Source organism: Oryctolagus cuniculus, chromosome 3 (genome assembly GCF_051225735.1).
Source record: "Oryctolagus cuniculus isolate XC-2025 breed Fujian yellow rabbit chromosome 3, ASM5122573v1, whole genome shotgun sequence".
Classification (NCBI taxonomy): Eukaryota; Metazoa; Chordata; class Mammalia; order Lagomorpha; family Leporidae; genus Oryctolagus; species Oryctolagus cuniculus.
In genome coordinates this window covers 129,227,008-129,249,117 of record NC_142869.1, presented here as the reverse complement: position 1 = coordinate 129,249,117, position 22,110 = coordinate 129,227,008, and the positions used below count along the sequence as shown (strand labels likewise).

General features: G+C 38.1%; 1 protein-coding gene and 1 long non-coding RNA gene across 12 annotated transcripts in view; one reads left to right on the top strand and one right to left on the bottom strand.

Moving 5' to 3' along the window:
* The window catches only part of PCLO (piccolo presynaptic cytomatrix protein), a 524,563-nt gene that overhangs the window by 171,075 nt on the left and 331,378 nt on the right, over positions 1-22,110 (bottom strand). For all 10 annotated transcript variants that reach the window (XM_051842636.3, XM_089329389.1, XM_051842635.3 and 7 more), the window contains one exon: positions 16,690-16,780. In XM_051842636.3, coding sequence (XP_051698596.2) covers positions 16,690-16,780 — 91 coding nt within the window. The remainder of the gene's footprint in view (positions 1-16,689; positions 16,781-22,110) is intronic.
* Positions 1-22,110, top strand: part of LOC149127508 (uncharacterized) — a 127,368-nt gene that overhangs the window by 91,212 nt on the left and 14,046 nt on the right. The window lies entirely within an intron of this gene.

Here is a 22,110-nt window from a genome sequence, read left to right as displayed (position 1 = left end):
TTTAACATGTAATAGCCTAAAGATTCCACAAAACTATTATAACTAAGAGCAACATAATATTAATGGTAGATTTATTTTAAATTTTAATGAAAAATTAAGCATATAAAATTAAACATATTTAGGGAATATTATGTGATGTTTCATTACAAGTATACAATTTCCCAATCAGGGTAAATATATTTATTCTTTCAATGATTTAACAGTTCTTTAGCATGAAAACATCTCAAAATCCTATCATCGAGTTTTTTAATAGAGAAATATAACAAAAATTAGCATTATATATTTTCACCCTACTATTCTTTCTAGCTATCTCTTATTATCCTTCAATCAACCTTCCCAATCCTTTCTTCCCTTTTTCCCTCCCCATACTCTGATAAAAACAATGATATTTTTAACTTATGTGAGATCAGCTTTTTAAAAAATTTTTTTTTAATTTATTTATTTATTTGGAAGGCAGAGTTACAGAGAGAGGTAGAGACAGAGAAAGAGCGGGCCTCCGGCCAGCACCGCAACTCAATAGGCTAATCCTCCCCCTGCAGCACCGGAACACCAGGTTCTAGTCCCTGCCGGGTGCCGGATTCTGTCCCAGTTGTTCCTTTTCCAGTGCAGCTCTCTGCTGTGGCCTGGGAGTGCAGTGGAGGATGGCCCAAGTCCTTGGGCCCTGCACCCACATGGGAGACCAGGAAAAGCACCTGGCTCCTGGCTTCGGATCAGCACGGTGTGCCAGCCACAGCGGCCACTGGGGGGGAAGGGATGAACCAATGGAAAAGGAAGACTTTTCTTTCTCTCACTGTCCACTCTGCCTGTCCAAAAAAAAAAAAAACTCCCCAAAAGGCCCCAACAGCCAGAGCCCATCCAAAGTCAGGATCTAGGAGCTTCTTCTGGGTCTCCCACATGGGTGAAGAGGCCCAAGAACTTGGGCCATCCTCTGCTGCTTTCCCAGGTACATTAGCAGGGAATTGGATAGCAAGTGGAGTGGCCTGAACCCAAACCAGTACCCATATTGGATGGCAGCACTGAAGGTCAGGGCTTTAACCTGCTGCACCAAAGGCAGCCCCTTACTTTTTCTTTTCTTTTCTTTTTTCAAGTTTCTCATATGAGTGAGATCATGTGATATGATTCTTCCTGTGCTTGGCTTACTTCATGTTTAACACAATGACCTCCAGTTCCATTCATGTTGTATGCAACATGAAGAAGATTTCATCCTTTATATGGTTAACATTCCAACATACTACTAGAGGTCCCAACTAGAACAGTCAGGCAAGACAATAAGGAGCATCCAATGTGTAAAGGAAGAAGGCAAACTACCACTGGTTGCAGATTACATGATCTTGTATATAGGAAAACCCAAAAGACACCACCCAGAAACTGTTAGAACTAATAAATTCAGCAAAATTGCAGGATACAAAGTCAATGATATACACCAATAGTGAGTCATCTGAAGAAGAAATCAAAAAAGCAAACCCATTTTCAATAGCTTGAAAAAGAACCCTTGGAATAAATTTAACCAAAGAAATGAAATATTTCTATGACAAAAACTATAAATCACTGATGAAAGACATTGAAGAGGGCACTAGACATTCTTTTGTTTCTGTGTTCATGGATTGGAAGTCTCAGTATCATTTTAATCATACTCAGGAAACTTCTCAACAAAATAACATAATTATACTGACAATTTTATGCAAATTTTAAAAACTAGAAAAAATCCAATGGAAGGACAAAATGCAGAATATTCAAACAGTAAAATACACTTAGCAATGAAAATTGCATAATTTATGATTCCATTTGTATGAAATCTTAGGAAAGGCAAACTTACAGAGACAAAATAAATCAATAATTACTTGTGGCTGGAGAAGAGACATAGGAAACAGATATTGTGATCAAGCTCCAGGAAAACTTTTGTAATGACAGAAATTTATAAGTCAAGATTTTGGTAATGGATATACAACTCCATACGTTTATTAAGATCATTGATTTGTACATGAACAATGAGTATTTATATTACACCTAGATAAAGCTATTTAAATGATCATAAAATAAGATCCAATGAAATCTTTTATAATTTTTCTCCAGTTTCTAAAAACCCCAAAGATGGTGACTAATGAGGAATAGAAAATGAGCTACTATTTCCCAAGAAGAAGCTGCTATCTTCTTAAACATAACAGCATTTTTAATGTTCTTCACTATTATAATTGCTAATTAGTCTATTTAGTCTTGCAGATGTAGCCAGTCCATTATGGAAATGTACATAGCAAATGCCTTTTTTAAATCAGAAAAAAAATTTTCTCTGGTTTGTTTCAAACAGCTGTGGAGCCATAGATGGAGTTCTAAATTGAGACAGACAGAGACTCATTTCTTGAGTGTTACATTTTGTTTTCTTTTTCCATGTTCATTTCTTTTTAGAGGAAGAGGAAATAGCTTTTGTTGAGTGTGCAGTTAGTATAAGATTCTGTGTTAGGTTCATTGTAGTTTTGTAAGATACATAGAGTATTTCTTATTTTATGGATGAACATATTCTCAAGATTTAAATGGGTATTTGAGCTGAATTCGACCACAGATCTTCATGATTCCAAACCTCATGATCTATTCTATGCACTCTCCTGCCTTGTGCCTGGTTGAATAGACATGTAGATGATTCCATGAAGGTGGAATACACAAGAGTAGTCTGCTCTAGATTAGTGGAAATTAGTAGAGAAAGTGAATTCTCAGGAAAGAGCTGGAAGGAAAACTGCAGTGGAGATTCTGTGGAAGCAGGAAAGATGCAACGTGCAGTGACAAGTATAACAAATGATCCCAGAAAAACTATGCCAGACAAAATGAAAGTGCCAGCTTTGGACAGCAAGGTGAGATCAGATTGCAGCGACCTGGCCTGTGCCACTGCTGATATAGCTGGAGAGAGAGCCTAGCCAACTACACTGTCTGAGTCTATGCCAGAGCCCAGAAGGGAACCAGGGGCCTGCTCACCCTGAGAAAAAGAAAAGGGTCTCTTCCTATCCTCCTGACAACAGCACCCAGCAACTGGCTGAGAGGAGGCAAGTGCAATTTTGACGAAAGTAGGTTGCAGCTGTTGCAGGTCTTGTGCACCCACTTAGCAACTGGCACGGACAGTAACCATCTCATCAGCCGAGGCAACTGCAGCAGGTCTGGTGCACCCATCTGGCAATAGACAGGAAGACGGAGCCATCTCGACATTAGTACCCACTGCAGAGCCTCCTGTACATGCCCTGCATGACTGTGAAATGAGTAGGGTTGTGGCCAGTAGGTACTGTGCACACATGTGATCCAGGGATTTTACCAAAGGGAAAAATCATGTTCCCCACTGATTTGGAGTTTGGCTGGGAGGATCGACATGGGGCTTGGCTCCCACATATGACTGTGAAGTGCCCTGATCCTCTCAACATATCACAAGCTCTGGGGCTTCAGGGTTCAAACTGCCTAGGTGGAGTACAAACAGGCAGCTGGCTCTGGAAATGTCTCAGCCTCTCTGTGTATGGGACAGGCTAATAGGTTAGAGTGGATCCTCTGCACCCCGTGATTGTGGGAGCCCACTCACTAAGACTGTGGGAACTCTATGACTGCATGAGAGGGCACAGGGTGTGGTTGGTCTCTTGGCAATCACTATGAATGGCTCCCTATGCTCAGGGCTTCCTGATTGCCTGGGATGGGTCATTGCAATGAGATCCATGCTCCTCTTAGGACTGCACAGATCCTTTGTGCAGTTCATGCAGAAGTGTGGATGAGAATTATACTCATGGAAGACTAACACCTGGGCATTGATCAACTTGGAAGAGAAGGGGTGAGGTTGTGATAACACCAACAGAGATGATCATACTCGTCATTCTGTTAACAAGAGTCAACATGGGTATCACCCTGGTTACTTGTCCACCTTGGAGCACTGAGCAGTGCCCCCTGGCCACACCCAACACATACCTCTGGGTATTCACTGAAAGAGCAAAATTTCTACTAAGCCACAGAGGCACAGTTCAATGAAAAAACCGATCCAAGGAATAAAACCAACAAGAACTCCACAAATGCCTAAAAATAAATGCAGAATTCAAGAAACAAGATTAAGGAAGACAACATGAACACCACGAACGAACACAGCAACACTTCAATATTAGAATGTGAAGATGAAGACACTGATGCAGTGCCAAAAAAAGGAATTCAGAAGATGAATCATAGGATTACTCAGAAGCAATCAGAAGCAAATCCACAACTTAAAGAAATAAGTAAATGACATGAATGAAAATGCTTCCCATGAAATTGAGATTTAAAAGGGAAATCAAAATGAAATCTTACAAATGAAGAATTCAAAAGGAAGCAAGATGGCGGAATAGGAAGGGCGCACACTGATAGTCCGGGGAGAGACAGTTTAATAACAGTGGAGATACTGCAGATTCAAGGAAGAGTAGGGGAGGAAACAGCAGAAGAAACTCTTCCGGAACACGTGATTCACAGTGGAACTGCGTGGAGAGTGTGGGAGCCCACAGTTCGGGACACCAGCGGCAGACTCAACACACCAGCGCTGGAACACGAGGTGAGCCGAACCTCAATAGCCCGAGACACTGGCAGGCAAGCAGAGAGAGGAGACTAGAGGGAACGACCCCCGGGGAGGGGGGGGAGTTCACCAGGCTAACTGGAAGAGAGAAAGAGAGAAAAAAAAAAGGTGACTGGTACGGACACGGGTTTCTCTCTCTCCACTCATCTCTCAAGGGCGAGCAAGACAAAGAGCAGGCGCCATCTTGGACATACGTCATAAGCAGAGCAACCTCAGGTCTGCACCGGCCCTGAGCCTAGCAGAAAAACCTGACACTGGGCGGGCGAATTAACAGATTAGGACCTAGTAAATTTGTGGTGCTACTGAACCGAGACTGTGAAAAAAGAGACGGTGGGGGAGAGAACTCACAGAATTCATGTGAGCACTCTCCAGAGACGCTACAATTCCGTAACTTTGGCAACCCAGTGGGAGACTGAAGGAGAATTTGAGCCCACTCTGAGGGCAGAACAGATTCCCTGTGAGGTCCTTGGGAAAGAGCTTCCGATCTCTGGCTCCTGTGGGTATATCATTTGCCTGCTAACTACTTCCAACTTCATTCAGCTGTGCGGAATTACTTCCCTTTTGAATCAAAAAAAGAAAGAGAGAGAGAGATCTATCACGCCTAACCTGGGAGTGTCACCTTTGGCACACCAAACAGAGCTCTCAGGCCACACCCATCTCAAGCCTCTAAGGCTCCATCAAAAACAGACAGTCCACTTAATCTAGAGTCATAGTATAACAAGAAAAAGCACCACAGTGAAGAAACCAAATATCTCCAATATGCCAAATAACAAACGCAAAAACCGAGATAATAGAAACAAGGAAGTCACCATGATGCCCACAAATGAAAAAGACACCCCAATTCAAGATTATGAAGATGATGAGATAGAAGAAATGCAAGAAGCAGATCTCAAAAAATTGATAAGAACATTAAGAAGTTCTCAAAAACAAATTCTTGAACTACAGAAATCCTTAATGGACAAGGTAGAAAATCTCTCTCGTGAAAATGAAATATTAAGGAGGAATCAAAATGAAACAAAACAACTAGTACAACAGGAAACTGTGATAGTGACGAGAAATCATAATGAAGTGAAGAATTCAATAGATCAAATGACAAACACAATAGAGAGCCTTACAAACAGAATGGGTGAAGCAGAAGAGAGAATATCGGACTTAGAAGACAGAGAACAGGAAAGGATACAGTCAGACCAAAGAAAAGAAGAGGAAATTAGAAATCGAAAACATATTGTCGGGAATCTTCAGGATACTATTAAAAAACCCAACATTCGAGTTCTAGGAGTTCCTGAAGGCATGGAGAGGGAGAAAGGATTAGAAGGCCTTTTTAGTGAAATATTAGCAGAAAATTTCACAGGTTTGGAGAAGGACAGAGAAATCCTAGTACAGGAAGCTCACAGAACCCCTAATAAACTCGACCAAAAGAGATCCTCACCACGACACGTTGTAATTAAACTCTCCACAGTGAAACATAAAGAAAAGATCCTAAAATGTGCAAGAGAGAAACGTCAGATTCCTCTCAGAGGATCTCCAATCAGACTCACAGCTGACTTCTCATCAGAAACTCTACAAGCTAGGAGGGAATGGCGAGATATAGCCCAGGTACTTAGAGAGAAAAACTGCCAGCCCGGAATATTATATCCTGCAAAGCTATCATTTGTGAATGAAGGTGAAATAAAGACTTTTCATAGCAAACAGAAATTGAAAGAATTTGTTGCCACTCGTCCAGCCCTGCAAAAGATGCTTAAAGATGTGTTACACACAGAAACACAGAAACACGGTCATCAATATGAAAGAAGGTAAAGAAAGGAAACCTCACAGCAAAAGATCACAGGGAATTCAAAGCATATATTAGAACTTATCTTTGGCAAATGGCAGGGCAAAGTTACCACTTTTCATTAGTCACATTTAACGTGAATGGCCTGAACTGTCCAGTTAATAGACACCGATTGGCTGATTGGGTTAAGGAACAAAACCCATCTATTTGCTGCTTACAAGAAACACATCTTTCCAACAAAGATCCATACAGACTGAAAGTGAAAGGCTGGAAAAAGATATACCATGCCAACAGAAATGAAAAAAGAGCGGGCGTAGCCATCTTAATATCGGACAACATAAACTTTACCACAAAAACTGTTAGGAGAGACAAAGAGGGGCACTATATAATGATTAAGGGATCAATACAACAAGAAGCTGTGGGGAGCAACTCGGACTAGACTAAGTTACTGGAATTAAGACTTATTCTATGCATCTGCTCTCCCACAATATGGCGCTGGGAGAGGAGAAAACAGCTTCTACACAGCTGCCTCCAGTTCAGCCAATAAACTGTAGGACTTGCTCCTGATTGGAGGAGAGCAGCGTACTCGGCGTGTGGGCAGCCGAGTTGGGATTGGCAGAGGAGGACTATAAAGGAGGAGAGAGACGGCATACACCAGGAACATCTAAGGGGAACATCTAAGGGGAACACCTGTGCAGCCCCCGAGAGAGCCGGCTGGCGGTGTGCCGCTCCCCCCGGAAGTGGGGAAAGTGGCAGGGGGAACCACCCTTCCACGGAGGTGGAAGGGACGGTAGCCAACCCGGGAAGAACCAGCAGCAAACCCGGGGAGGGCCGAGCAGACAAAAGAACAGCGCAGGGTCCTGTGTCATTCCTCCACGAAGAGGGGGAGCGACATAATGGTGCCGTGACTCAGATATGAAGCCTAGGCAGGGTTTAGTGTCGTTCCTCCATGAAGAGGGGGAGCGACAAGAAGCTATAACAATTATCAATGTATATGCACCTAACTACAGGGCACCAGTTTATCTAAAAGATTTGTTAACGGACTTAAAGGGAGACTTAGACCCCAATACAATAGTACTGGGGGACTTCAATACTCCACTCTCAGAAATAGACAGATCAATAGGACAGAAGATCAACAAGGAGACAGTAGATTTAAACGACACTATAGCCCAAATGGATCTAACAGATATATACAGAACTTTCAATCCTACAGCTAAAGAGTTTACATTCTTCTCAGCAGTACATGGAACCTTCTCTAGGATTGACCACATACTAGGCCATAAAGCAAGTCTCAGCAAATTCAAAAGAATTAGAATCATACCATGCAGCTTCTCAGACCATAAAGGAATGAAGTTGGAAATCAGAAACTCAGGAATCCCTAGAACATACGCAAACACATGGAGATTGAACAACATGCTCCTGAATGAACAATGGGTCATAGAAGAAATCAAAAGAGAAATCAAAAACTTTCTGGAAGTAAATGAGGATAGCAGCACAACATACCAAAACTTATGGGACGCAGCAAAAGCAGTGTTAAGAGGAAAGTTTATATCAATAGGTGCCTACATCAAGAAATTGGAAAGGCACCAAATAGATGAGCTTTCAATTCACCTCAAGGATCTAGAAAACCTACAGCAAACCAGACCCAAATCTAGTAGGAGAAGAGAAATAATTAAAATCAGAGAAGAAATCAACAGGATTGAATCAAGAAAAACATTACAAAAAAATCAGCCAAACGAGGAGCTGGTTTTTTGAAAAAATAAACAAAATTGACACACCATTGGCCCAACTAACAAAAAAAAGAAAAGACCCAAATCAATAAAATCAGAGATGAAAAAGGAAATGTAACAACAGCCACCACAGAAATAAAAAGAATCATCAGAAATTACTACAAGGACTTGTATGCCAGCAAACAGGGAAACCTATCAGAAATGGATAGATTCCTGGACACATGCAACCTACCTAAATTGAACCAGGAAGACATCGAAAACCTAAACAGACCCATAACTGAGACAGAAATTGAAACAGTAATAAAGGCCCTCCCAACAAAGAAAACCCCAGAACCAGATGGATTCACTGCTGAATTCTACCAGACATTTAAAGAAGAACTAACTCCAATTCTTCTCAAACTATTCAGAACAATCGAAGAAGAGGGAATCCTCCCAAATTCTTTCTATGAAGCCAGCATCACCTTTAATTCCTAAGCCGGAAAAAGATGCAGCACTGAAAGAGAATTACAGACCAATATCCCTGATGAACATAGATGCAAAAATCCTCAATAAAATTCTGGCCAATAGAATGCAACAACACATCAGAAAGATCATCCACCCAGACCAAGTGGGATTTATCCCTGGTATGCAGGGATGGTTTAATGTGCGCAAGACAATCAATGTGATACACCACATTAACAGACTGCAGAAGAAAAACCATATGATTATCTCAATAGATGCCGAGAAAGCATTTGATAAAATACAACACCCATTCATGATGAAAACTCTAAGCAAACTGGGTTTGGAAGGAACATTCCTCAATACAATCAAAGCAATCTATGAAAAACCCACAGCCAACATCCTATTGAATGGGGAAAAGTTGGAAGCATTTCCACTGAGATCTGGTACCAGACAGGGATGTCCACTCTCACCACTGCTATTCAATATAGTTCTGGAGGTTCTAGCCAGAGCTATTAGGCAAGAAAAAGAAATTAAAGGGATACAAATTGGGAAGGAAGAACTCAAACTATCCCTCTTTGCAGATGACATGATTCTTTATTTAGGGGACCCAAAGAACTCTACTAAGAGACTATTGGAATGCATAGAAGATTTTGGCAAAGTAGCAGGGTATAAAATCAATGCACAAAAATCAACAGCCTTTGTATACACAGGCAATGCCATGGCTGAGGAAGAACTTCTAAGATCAATCCCATTCACAATAGCTACAAAAACAATCAAATACCTTGGAATAAACTTAACCAAGGACGTTAAAGATCTCTATGATGAAAATTACAAAACCTTAAAGAAAGAAATAGAAGAGGATACCAAGAAATGGAAAAATCTTCCATGCTCATGGATTGGAAGAATCAATATCATCAAAATGTCCATTCTCCCAAAAGCAATTTACAGATTCAATGCAATACCAATCAAGATACCGAAGACCTTCTTCTCAGATCTGGAAAAAATGGTGCTGAAATTTATATGGAGGCACAAGAGACCTCGAATAGCTAAAGCAATCTTGTACAACAAAAACAAAGCCGGAGACATCACAATACCAGATTTCAGGACATACTACAGGGCAGTTGTTATCAAAACAGCATGGTACTGGTACAGAAACAGATGGGTAGACCAGTGGAACAGAATTGAAACACCAGAAATCAACCCAAACATCTACAGCCAACTTATATTTGATCAAGGATCTAAAACCAATTCCTGGAGCAAGGACAGTCTATTCTTAAAATGGTGCTGGGAAAACTGGATTTCCACGTGCAGAAGCATGAAGCAAGACCCCTACCTTACACCTTACACAAAAATCCACTCAACATGGATTAAAGACCTAAATCTACGACCCGACACCATCAAGTTACTAGAGAACATTGGAGAAACCCTTCAAGATATTGGCACAGGCAAAGAATTTCTGGAAAAGACCCGGGAGGCACAGGCAGTCAAAGCCAAAATCAACTATTGGGATTGCATCAAATTGAGAAGTTTCTGTACTGCAAAAGAAACAGGAGAGTGAAGAGACAACCGACAGAACGGGAAAAAATATTTGCAAACTATGCAACAGATAAAGGGTTAATAACCAGAACCTACAAAGAGATCAAGAAACTCAACAAAAACAAAACAAACAACCCACTTAAGAGATGGGCCAAGGACCTCAATAGACATTTTTCAAAAGAGGAAATCCAAATGGCCAACAGGCACATGAAAAAATGTTCAAGGTCATTAGCAATCAGGGAAATGCAAATCAAAACCACAATGAGGTTTCACTTCACCCCAATTAGAATGGCTCACATGCAGAAATCTACCAACAACAGATGCTGGCGAGGATGTGGAGAAAAAGGGACACTAACCCACTGTTGGTGGGAATGCAAACTGGTCAAGCCACTATGGAAGTCAGTCTGGAGATCCCTCAGAAACCTGAAGATAACCCTACCATTCGACCCAGCCATCCCACTCCTTGGAATTTACCCAAAGGAATTTAAATTGGCAAACAAAAAAGCGGTCTGCACCCTAATGTTTATTGCAGCTCAATTCACAATGGCTAAGACCTGGAACCAACCTAAATGCCCATCAACGGTTGACTGGATAAAGAAATTATGGGATATGTACTCTTTAGAATACTATACCACAGTAAGAAACAACGAAATCCAGTCATTTGCAACAAAATGGAGGAATCTGGAACACATCATGCTGAGTGAAATAAGCCAGTCCCAAAGGGACAAATACCATATGTTCTCCCTGATCGGTGACAACAGACTGAACACCAAAAAGGAAACCTGTTGAAGTGAAATGGACACTATGGGAAACGGTGACTTGATCAGCATAGCCCTGACTGTTAATGAACAACTTAATACATTATCCCTCTTAGTAGTTTTTTTTTTGTCTGTTCTACTTAATATGACTGGTTTAATTCTGTAATTATCACACAGTTATTCTTAAGTGTTGAAAATTAACTGAAATGTGATCCCTGTTAAACATAAGAGTGGGAATAAGAGAGGGAGGAGATGTATAATTTGGGACATGCTCAAGCTGACTTGCCCCAAATGGTAGAGTTAGAAACATACCAGGGGATTCGAATTCAATTCCATCAAGGTGGCATGTACCAATGCCATCTCACTAGTCCAAGTGATCAATTTCAGTTCACAATTGATCACAATGAAAGGACTAAGAGTCAAAGGGAGCACATAAACAAGTCTAGTACCTGCTAACACTAACCGATAGAATAAATAAAGGGGAGAGTGATCCAACATGGGAAGTGAGATACTCAGCAGACTCATAGAATGGCAGATGTCCTAAATAGCACTCTGGCCTCAGAATCAGCCCTAAAGGCATTCGGATCTGGCTGAAAAGCCCATGAGAGTATTTCAGGCATGGAAAGCCAAGACACTCTGGCAAAAGATCTCTGTGAGTGAGATCCCAGTGGAAAGAACAGGTCTTCAAAGAAGGAGGTACCTTTCTCTGAAGGGAGGAGAGAACCTCCACTTTGACTATGACCTTGTCTAAACAAGATAAGAGTCGGAGAACTCAGAGGGCTTCCATAGCCTTGGAAACTCATGACTGGAGCATAGGGAGATTACTGATGCCATAGACAGGAGTGTCAATTGGTAAAGTCAACAACAGGAGTCACTGTGCACTTACTCCTCATGTAGGATCTCTGTCCTTAATGTGCTGTGCATTGAGATTTAATACTATAACGAGTACTCAAACAATATATTTCACTTTGTGTTTCTATGGGGGTGCAAACTGTTGAAATCTTTACTTAATGCATACTAAATTGATCCTCTGTAAAAAAAAAAAAAAAGAAATTATCAATTCCCAACTTGAATCTCACTGGGATTAAACATGACAATAGGTCTGATCTGATTTATCATCATTAAAAAAAATCATCTATTATTTTTCACTTTATGTTTCTGTGTGGGAGCCAACTGTTGAAATCCTTACTTAATGTATACTAAGCTGATCTTCTATATATTAAGATAATCGAAAATGAATCTTGATGTGAATGGAAGGGAAGAGGAGTGGGAAAGGGGAGGGTTGTGGGTGGGAGGGACGTTATGGGGGGGAAGCCATTGTAATCCATAAATCGTACTTTGGAAATTTATATTCATTAAATGAAAGTTAAAAAAAAAGAAATGAAGAATTCAATAGGTCAAATAAGAAACTCAGCGGTAAGCCTAAACAACAGAGTCTGTGAGACAGAAGAAAGAATATCTGAGCCAGAAGACAGATAAAAAAAGAGTAAGAAATTAGATAAATTAAAAACAGTGTTAAGAGATTTATGGTGTACTATCAACCCAACATATGGGTCTTAGCAGTTCCTGAAGGTTTGGAAAGAAAGAATGGATTAGAAGGCCTATTCAGTGAAACAATTATACAAAACTTTCCCAGTTTGGAGAAAGAAGTGGATTTCCAAGTACAGGAAGCACATATAACTCCTAATAGACATGACCAGAAAAGATCTGCACCATGACACATTGTCGATAAGCTTTCAATAGTAAATGATAAAGAAAAGATTCTAAAATGTGCACGAGAGAAATGCCAGATTATGTCAGAAGATCTCCAATCAGATTCACAGATCACTTATCAGAAATTCTACAGGCTAGGAGAAAACAGAGAGCCATAGTCCAAGTGTTAAGAGAAAAAACTGTCAACCCAGAATACTATACTCAGCAGAGCTATCCTTTATGAATGAAGGTGAAATAATGACTTGCATAACAACCAAAAATTGAAAGAACTTGTCACCATACCTCCAGACTTGCAGAAGATGACTACACAAAGGTAGTCATCATTACGAAAGAATGTGAAGACAGCAAATCTCCCAGTAAAAGTACAAAGGAAACCAAAGTAAACAATAGGAAATATTATGGAAAAATGGCAGGGCCAAGTCATTACTTATCAATAGTAACCTTGACTATAAATGGCATAAATACTCCATTTAAAATATACAGACTGGCTGAATGGATTAAAAAACAAGACCTATCTACTTGCTGCCGACAAGAAACACACCGCACCAACAAAGAAATGTGCAGATTGAAAGTGAAAGAATGGAAAAAGATACTCCATGTTAATGGATGGCAAACAAGAGCAGGTGTAGCCATTCTAATTTCAGACAAAATAGAGTTTAACACAAAATTTGTTAAAAGAGACAAAATGGGCACTATGTAATTATTAAGGGATCAATTCAACAGGAAGATTTGATTATTAATACACATATATGCACCCAATCCCAGGGTGCCTGGATCTAAAGGGAGACATATACTTCAATACAATAGTAATGGGGGACTTCATCAATTGACAGACAAACTAGACAAGAAAAATCTACAAAGAAATAGCAAAATATAAAATTCATGAAGTTAGGGCCAGCGTTGTGGCATAAAGGGTAAAGCCACCTCCTTCAGTGCCGGCATCCCATTTGAGCACTGGTTCGAGTCCTGGCTACTCTTCTTCTGATCTGACTCTTTGCTATGGCCTGGGAAAGCAGTAGAAGATGGCCCAAGTCCTTGAGCCCCTGCACACCCGTGTTAATTACACAATTATTCTTAGGTGTTTAAATTTAACTGAAAAGTTATCTGTTAAATATAAGAATGGGAATAAGAGAGGGAGGAGATGTATAATTTGGGACATGCTCAAGCTGACTTGCCCCAAATGGTAGAGTTAGAAACATACCAGGGGATTCGAATTCAATCCCATCAAGGTGGCATGTACCAATGCCATCTCACTAGTCCAAGTGATCAATTTCAGTTCACAACTGATCATAATGATAGGTCTCAGAGTCAAAGGGATCACATAAACAAGACTAGTGTCTGGGGATACTAACTGATAGAACTAAAAAGAAGAGAACGATCCAACATGGGAGCAGGATACACAGAAGACAGAATGGCAGATGTCCTAAATAGCACTCTGGCCTCAGAATCAGCCCTTAAGGCATTCGGATCTGACTGAAGAGCCCATGATAGTATTTTAGGCATGAAAAGCCAAGACACTCTGGCAAAACAAACAAACAAACAAACAAAAAAAGAGGACCTAAATGAAAGATCTCTTTAAGTGAGATCCCAGTGGAAAGAACGGGGCCATCAAAGAAGGAGGTACCTTTCTCTGCAGTGAGAAGAGATCTTCCACTTTGACTATGACCTTGTCTAAATAAGATCGGAGTTGGTGAACTCAAGAGGCTTCCATAGCGTTGACAACTCATGACAAGAGCCTAGGGAGATTACTGACGCCATAAACAAGAGTGTCAATTTGTTAAGTCAACAACAGGAGTCACTGTGCACTTACTCCTCATGTAGGATCTCTGTCCTTAATGTGTTGTTCAATGTGAATTAATGCTATAACTAGTACTCAAACAGTATTTTTCACTTTATGTTTCTGTGTGTGTGCAAACTGTTGAAATCTTTACTTAATATATACTAAATTGATCTTCTGTACATACAATTCCAACTACCAATTTAAATTAGAATATAATGATTTTTAAAATTAAATACATGACAATCATAGTTAAATATAACAATAAATTCCTAATATCACTAACAATTTAGTCAATCACTCTGGGCTTTTGGTTGGGCAGCAAATCACATAGGGGCTATCTAATATAAATGCTCCATGACAGGGTTTGCCTGCTACCAGTTGAGAAATTTTGGACATTGTTTGCCAAAGACTGTCATTTCTGACTCTAGTTTTGCACATATATATATATATATATATATATATACACATATTCAGAGCAATTAATGGACTGAAGACTTAATTGAAAACGACACGGATTGCTTTAAAGCATTAACATTAGCATGGGACCATATTTCTTAGGGCATGGAAAATAAATTCAGTAATAATCAACACAGGGTAGGTGTAATAGGGAAGCTTAAGAGGTAAAATAGGGAAATATTTTTATTATTATTTTAAGTAGATGCTAAAGGAAAAAGGGACTCGCAGAGACATGCAATAGTACATTGCTAGCAAGTTTACTGTTCACAACAATAATCCTTGTTCTCATTCTGTAAAATCTATATACAGAGGAAACTGAATTTAACTTTGGGCTAGAACAGTTATAACAAGTGATAACACTTATTTTCACATTCCTTTTTCTAAATGAAGTAAAGGAAGACAAATATTAGGAGTTGCAGAAGATAATAGTAAGGTTGAGAGGATGATTAATTTACTACAACATAAAACTAATAATACAGTTGGAAATGATATATTAATAATCATTATATTAAATAATGATATAGCTTTTAAGCTTTAGGCAAAAAAGGTTTGAAGATTACTATCACACCTTCTGAAAAAATAATTTTGTCCCTGCATGAAAGCATTATATTATTTTGCTTTATGAGCTGAAAGAAATTCAAAGAGTTTTTAGCAAGTATTATTTATACAAAAACAGCCCCTGGATTTTAAGATTCACTCCTGGAATTTTCATCATTACTTAAAATACATTCTAAATAGTAATAAAACTATGAAATGTTGAATTATCTCTCTCTGAATGATATAAAATTATCTAATATCAAAGGAGACCAAGAAGATTAGACTACTAATTAGTTCATTCTCTATGAAAATAAAAAGAGTAAAATGGCTCAAAGCAAAACCTATTCTATATTCACATTACATGGCCTAAGATCTGTAAGGAATATCAGCAGTTATACTGAAAAAATGCCTTCCTTTGTTGTTTGTTGTATAAGTGCTTAGAATAAAACCAGCAATATACATTGTTAGCTCTACTGCTTACACATGTACCCATATATGTATATTTATGAATATTTTCTATTTATATATAGTGTCCATGAGACATAAAGGATACACTCGAGAGAGACCATAGTTATTACCCATGTTTTGAAATTTCATTGACTTTGGAAAAATATATATTTCATCTCACTGACTTAAATAATGGGAGATTTTTAATAGGAAAAATATATTATCTTTCAAACATTTCAAAGTTATGAAAGACAAAGGGAGACATGAGGAATGATCAGATTGGAGGTGTAGGAATCATGAAAATTAAACACAGTATGAGATCACCCGTTGGATCCTCAATCAGGAAAAAAAAAATGGGTTAGTGGAGAAACTTAAAATTTGGATAAGAATTATAGATGTTTTAATAGCATCATATCAAGATTAATTTCCTGTATCTGATCATTTTAATGGGATTAGATATATGGTCACATTAGAGAAGCAGGGCAAAAGATGAGAAAAAAGCACTGTGTACTATTTTCTGGGAGTATGAAATTATTTCAAAATAAACAGTTTAAGAACATAAACAAAAACAGCATAATTCACAGTGTCCAAATCAAGTAGACATAGGAAAATTTATTCTTTTAGATAAACTCAAGGTGTTTTTAGCTTTCTGTACAAGAATGCTTTATAAATCTAAAACCAATTACTTCAATTACTAACAGAGCAGTAAAGTGAAACACTATAATACTGTGTCCACATTTAAAATGCAGTTAATGAAAAGAATGATCTTAGTAACTTTTCATATTAATGATTATGTAATTAACATATTTTATGTTCAAGGATAGAGCCTCGACATTTTCTGAACTGTAACTTTTGAAACAAGGGCAGCGTTTTCTAACATTTCATGATCCATCCAAACTGAAATCTAACATATAGCTCAGTCTAAAATTAGAATTGCAGACTAGCTTATTTGCTCTGCTTACCTGAAACTGTGTGATCCTTAGAGTCTCTTGTTATTTTTATCCTGGCATGAGGAAAGATGTAGTGCATAGTCTTCCCATTCATCTGGATAATCTAAGGCAAACACAAGATAAGGTGAAAATCAATGTTAAAGACATCTAAAGTGCAGTACAGAGAATTACTCAATTCTAATGTCTTTCAAAAAGTATATTGATTATATTGATGAAAAAGTCTTAGGAGCTCCCAAATTATAATTTAAGCACCTTAAACACTACGTATATGATACTGGTTTCTGACTTCATTATGGCCTTCACATCTTTAACCAATGGCTCTTGCAAGTTGATTTACTGTATTTGGGAAACTGATGAACACATGTAATAGGTTCTGAAGGACACCTGTTATTTAATAAGACAGTGTATATGGAAAAATTTCTGCTCTGGGTAGTCTAGACATGGAAAGCTATTTTTAAGTTTCAGCTGTTAACTGATGCTAGGGCAGAAATGTTAGAGGAGATAACACTACTCCACATCTCTGTCCCTGTAATGAATCCCTCTGCTCTGTGGGGCCAGCTTTGCAGAAAAGCAGGCTGCCACTAGTATTGCCCACATCCCAAAGTTCAGTCCATGCTGCTATACGTTCCAATCCAGCTCCCTGCTAAAGTGCCTGGAAAGGGAGCAGAAGATGTTCAAATGCTTGGGCTCCTATCACTGATGTGAGAGAACTAGATGGAGCTCAGGGCTCCTGCCTTTGGCCTGACCCATCCCTGGCCGTTTCAGTCACCAGAGGAGTGAATTAGCAGATGAAAAGCTCTCTCTCTCTTTCTGCCTTTCAAATATTTTTTAAAAAGAGACTGCTTTATGCTGCTTGATTTTCTTGCTGAATCAAACCTCTGCTAAGCATTTATAAGTTTCAATCTACATTGAGACTAGTTCAGCATAAACAAAGCAAGGTTTTTTCTCATTTTAATATTATCTGAAGACTTATTTGGATTCAAGGGTTTTGATATTGATGGCGTTACTCATCATTTACTGTGGAAGTTCCTTACGGAAGAAGAAAAAGCACTTAAAGCTTTCATTGCAAGTACTGTTTCAACTCACATTATGGAAATGAACATGAGAATGCTAAAGATTGCATTATCTTTGTTTCCATCCAGTGAAATGAGGTTTCTGAAACAAAAATGAATCAGGAAATGTAAACTTATGCTTTAAATATATGTGTGTGTATGTGTGTATACATATACATATATATTTAAAAAGATTTATTTATCTGAAAGTCAGACCTACAGACAGAGGGAAGAGTGAGGGAGAGATGGAAGGGGGTGGGGAATCTTCTATCTGCTGGTTCACTCCCCAGATGGCTGCAATGGCTAGGGTTGGCAGGAGGCAGGAGCTTCAACTGGTTCTCTCTAGTGGGAGTGCTGGGGTTCAAGCACTTGCACCATCTTCCACTGATTTCCCAGGCACATTAGCAGGGAGCTGGATCAGAAGTGGAGCAGCCAGGACACAAACTGTACAGGATGCAGATGGCAGCTTTTCTGCTACGCCACAACGCTGGCCTCATGCTTTACATTTTATAGAAATTTGTTTTCAAAAGAGATTTGTGAAATAATGAATATGGAAAGTGTAAAATATTTATTCACATATATTAACAATGATTGTACTTTTATGGAATCTTGTATCCATTGCTCTAGGAAAATTTTCAACTTAAATTAGAAGTGAAAGATTTTTAAGTCAGACATTTCATACTGTGTATTTTAGTTATTTGTTTAAGAATGATATGAAAGTACCAACACAAGATACTAAACAGAATGGTTCTAACCAAAGAGATCCTACTACCTCCTCTCATCTTTTCTCTTTCTTCTTCTTTCTCTTCTCTAATGTGCATTTGAAAATCTGTATTTTTTAAATTAGAATTAAACTGTGTGCACTGAAAATCTACAACTGTTAGGTTCATTTTGTGAACAAAAGACCTTGGAAAACTCAAATGAACTTCATGTGCTCTAGCAAATCCAGCTTAAAAATTGCTAGAATCTTGGATATTAAATGAGATATTGAAAAAAAAGGCAAGTTACAATTACAGCTGTTTGCTTTTATTCTCTTGAGGAAAGAATATGCTTAATCAGACCTCAGATGAAGTGTTCTCAAACAATAGCAAAATCCTGTTAAGTAGACAAAATGTAATATGAATTCTATATAACAAAACCAAAATACTGTTTGCAGGATAACAATTTTTTGCATTATAAAAATACTATGGTTGGGGTAATCAGTCAATGCAGATAATTTATATGAATGCTTTGTAAACAGCTGGAACTTATAGTTCTTTTCGTCCCCGTCTTACCTCCTGTTCTTTTTTTCCCTTCGCTCTTCTCTTCTCTCCTTGGCCCTCCTACTTCCTGTTCTCATCTTGTGTCCTTCTACATTCCTTTTCCTCTTTCTCTCCTTCTCCTAATCTGCATTTTAGGATCTTTATTTTTTTGTTGTTAAAATCAAAATGTGCATATTGAAAATTCTACAACTATTAGGTAAAACTGGATATTCTATAGCATACAGAAATTTCATTAATATTGGTAGATATTGCTTCATTTTAAGCATTTTATCATTTCATTTATTATTTCATAATGATTTTTGAAAAGTCATCTTTTAAAAAATAAAGCCCAAAACACAATTTTGCCTTCTGGTATACTTTCCGGTTTTGGTGTTGGGGAGAAGATGATGTAATATCACAGTGCATCTATTCTTCGTTTGCACAGTTTAGAAAAGTAGTCATTCCCTAAATTTTTTATCAGTGATTTATCATCCATTCAGGTATCACCTTGTAATTTATACCTAGGATGTCAGTGAGAAAAATATTGAACATCATTATTTTCATAGTGTGGCGTTCAGAGCATGCTACACAACATTTTTCAGATTCTGAGAATGTCTACAACCAGACTCATGAGTTCTATTTAACAAATCAAAAACATAAACTATCACAGTTATGGTCAAGGGTTATAGAAAGCAGAAGTATGTCTCCAAAATATAAACTTGATGGTTCTGAGCTTTTTAAGTCACCATTATAAGGGAATGTTGACTCTTCTAGCAGATGAGTTATACAATAGGGGTTGCTTTTGCCAAATAAAAGTAGGAATAAGGTTGGGGGCAGGACTGATGTCAAGTAGTTCCCTTACTCTCTCCTCAAGGAACTGGTTTCTGGTATCACTGTCTTCTGACAATTTTGCACTCACAGAACGATTTCAGGTATGTCACCCAGAAAAAGGATTCCCCACTACCAATGAGTACTTCAAAAGGAGTAATTTTATTGAATTGAGAATTCATATTTATGAAATAAATTTTGTGTCAACATACATTTTATTTAGATAGACATTCATCCTGTATCCCACTTAAATATTATATATTGCTAGAAGCTGGGGACAGTGCACCCTGACGGGTTCTGCTGGGCAGTGTATACCTTCAACCTTATGGATGGAATAGAGATCTGCTGCCCTCTAGGTGCTCATAGCTCAAGAGTTGCACAGGGCATGAATGAAGCACAAATAACACAGTTTTGGGAAGTGGTGTATGTCAGAGAAGTCTTCTTGCAAACAGGAATGTGTACATAGAAACTGTGTGACAGCAAGGTTAGCCAAAAACAGGACAGGAGGAACAGTGTCCAGTGAGAGGAAACAGAGCATTCAAATGCTCAGTATGAACTGTGGCTCTTTCCTAGGATCTTAGTGACCTCAGAGCTACAGATGAGTCGGAATTGCTGAGGAATGGGCATCAGCCAGATGGTGGTGCATTAGTAATAGTCAAGATGTGTTGACCTACACAACCATCCTATACAGGGTATTAGTTCTATTTATAGATTAAGTGACTAAAAAAATTAACAAGATAAAAGAAGTTAGGTGATGCAGAGGTTAAACAAAAATATATATTTTTGAAAGGAAACATATGGTTTTGAGGATTTGCCTTATTTATGTAGTTAATATGATTGTGGATCTGACAAAAAATAACTTTCTCATTCTTCTACCCCTAGACTGGATGTTTTACATAAAATATTTTAAAGCAATTAGTGTTCACATTCATCAATTTAGTCATTACTTTTGCCTCAAGAGCAGTTTATAACTATAAATTATTGTTATGCATGTTTTCAAATTAAAGCATTGGAATTTATTGGTACCTAGAGCTCAATATTATCTTTTTATGATTAGAGATACAAAAAAGGTGAATAAAATCAGAAATTCATTTTTTATTCTCCAGACCAAAATATAGTTATAATGAATTAAAGAGAAAGACAGTATATGCACATAAATATTAATATTAAAAGCATGAATTTTGAATTATATATAACTAAACTTGGGATCTTTATGTAGAAAGTTAAGCATATTTTTTTATGTAGAATCTATTTAATAAAACCATAAAGAAAGACAAGGAAATTATTGTCACAAAAATCAGCCTATTTGTTGCCTGATTGGGAAAGGGAGAGATGGTGATCTGAGAAGGGCATTTGAGGGTTCTTGGGTCAGGTACTCCTCCCTTTCTTAGCCTGGGGTGGTAGTCTGGCTGTTCACTTTCAAGTAGTTTGTAACATTATATAATTATAGCTTTTATAACTGCATATTATAATTTCTATATTTTAGACACCAAAGCTAAAAAAATTTAATTGTTGAGTTTTTTGTCACAAAAATAAACATAATATTCTGCTATATTCACCTACGAAGAGTACTTATGTTTTCTACTTTACCAAACATAACGAGAAGTTTATTAAATATCTGTCAAATATACCACTCTGCTTCATTTGGGCATTATATTGGTCTAAAATGTATCTTGTTTAGAATACAATGTAGTATAAGGGCTCTTCATAAAGTCTGTGGAAAACAGAATTAAAAGCTAAGTTTATTTTAGTGTAAAAATTTTGAAATCCATGTGTATAGAAACTTATGAAAAAATGTACATTATGAAAAAAATTATGACTGTTTTTCAAAATGTTTTTATACTAAAACTTACTTTTAAAAATTATTTATTTACTTGAGAGAGTGACAGAGAGAAATCCCATATTCTGTATGACTCCCATAATTCCCCTCAACAGTCCTCTGTGGGAAATCAGTTCATGTCTCCTGTGTGGCCAAGGGGAGGAATCTCATTACACCTCCCAGGGTGTGCTTTGGCTGTAGTGAGGAGCAGATCTAGGTATCAATTAGTAGTTCATTTAACTGGTTGCTCGCTCTCTCTCTCTCTCTCTCTTAAGGTTTATTTATTTGAAGTCAGAGTTACAGGGAGGGAGAGACAGAGAAATCTTCCCTCTACTAGTTCACTCCTCACATAGCTAAGGGCCTGGGCTCAGCCAAACCAAAATCAGGAGCCAGGAGCTTCATGTGAGTCTCCCACATGAGTATCAGGGACCCAAACACTTGGGCCATCTTCCTCTGCCTTTCCCAGTCCAAAAGCAGGGAGCTAGATTAGAAG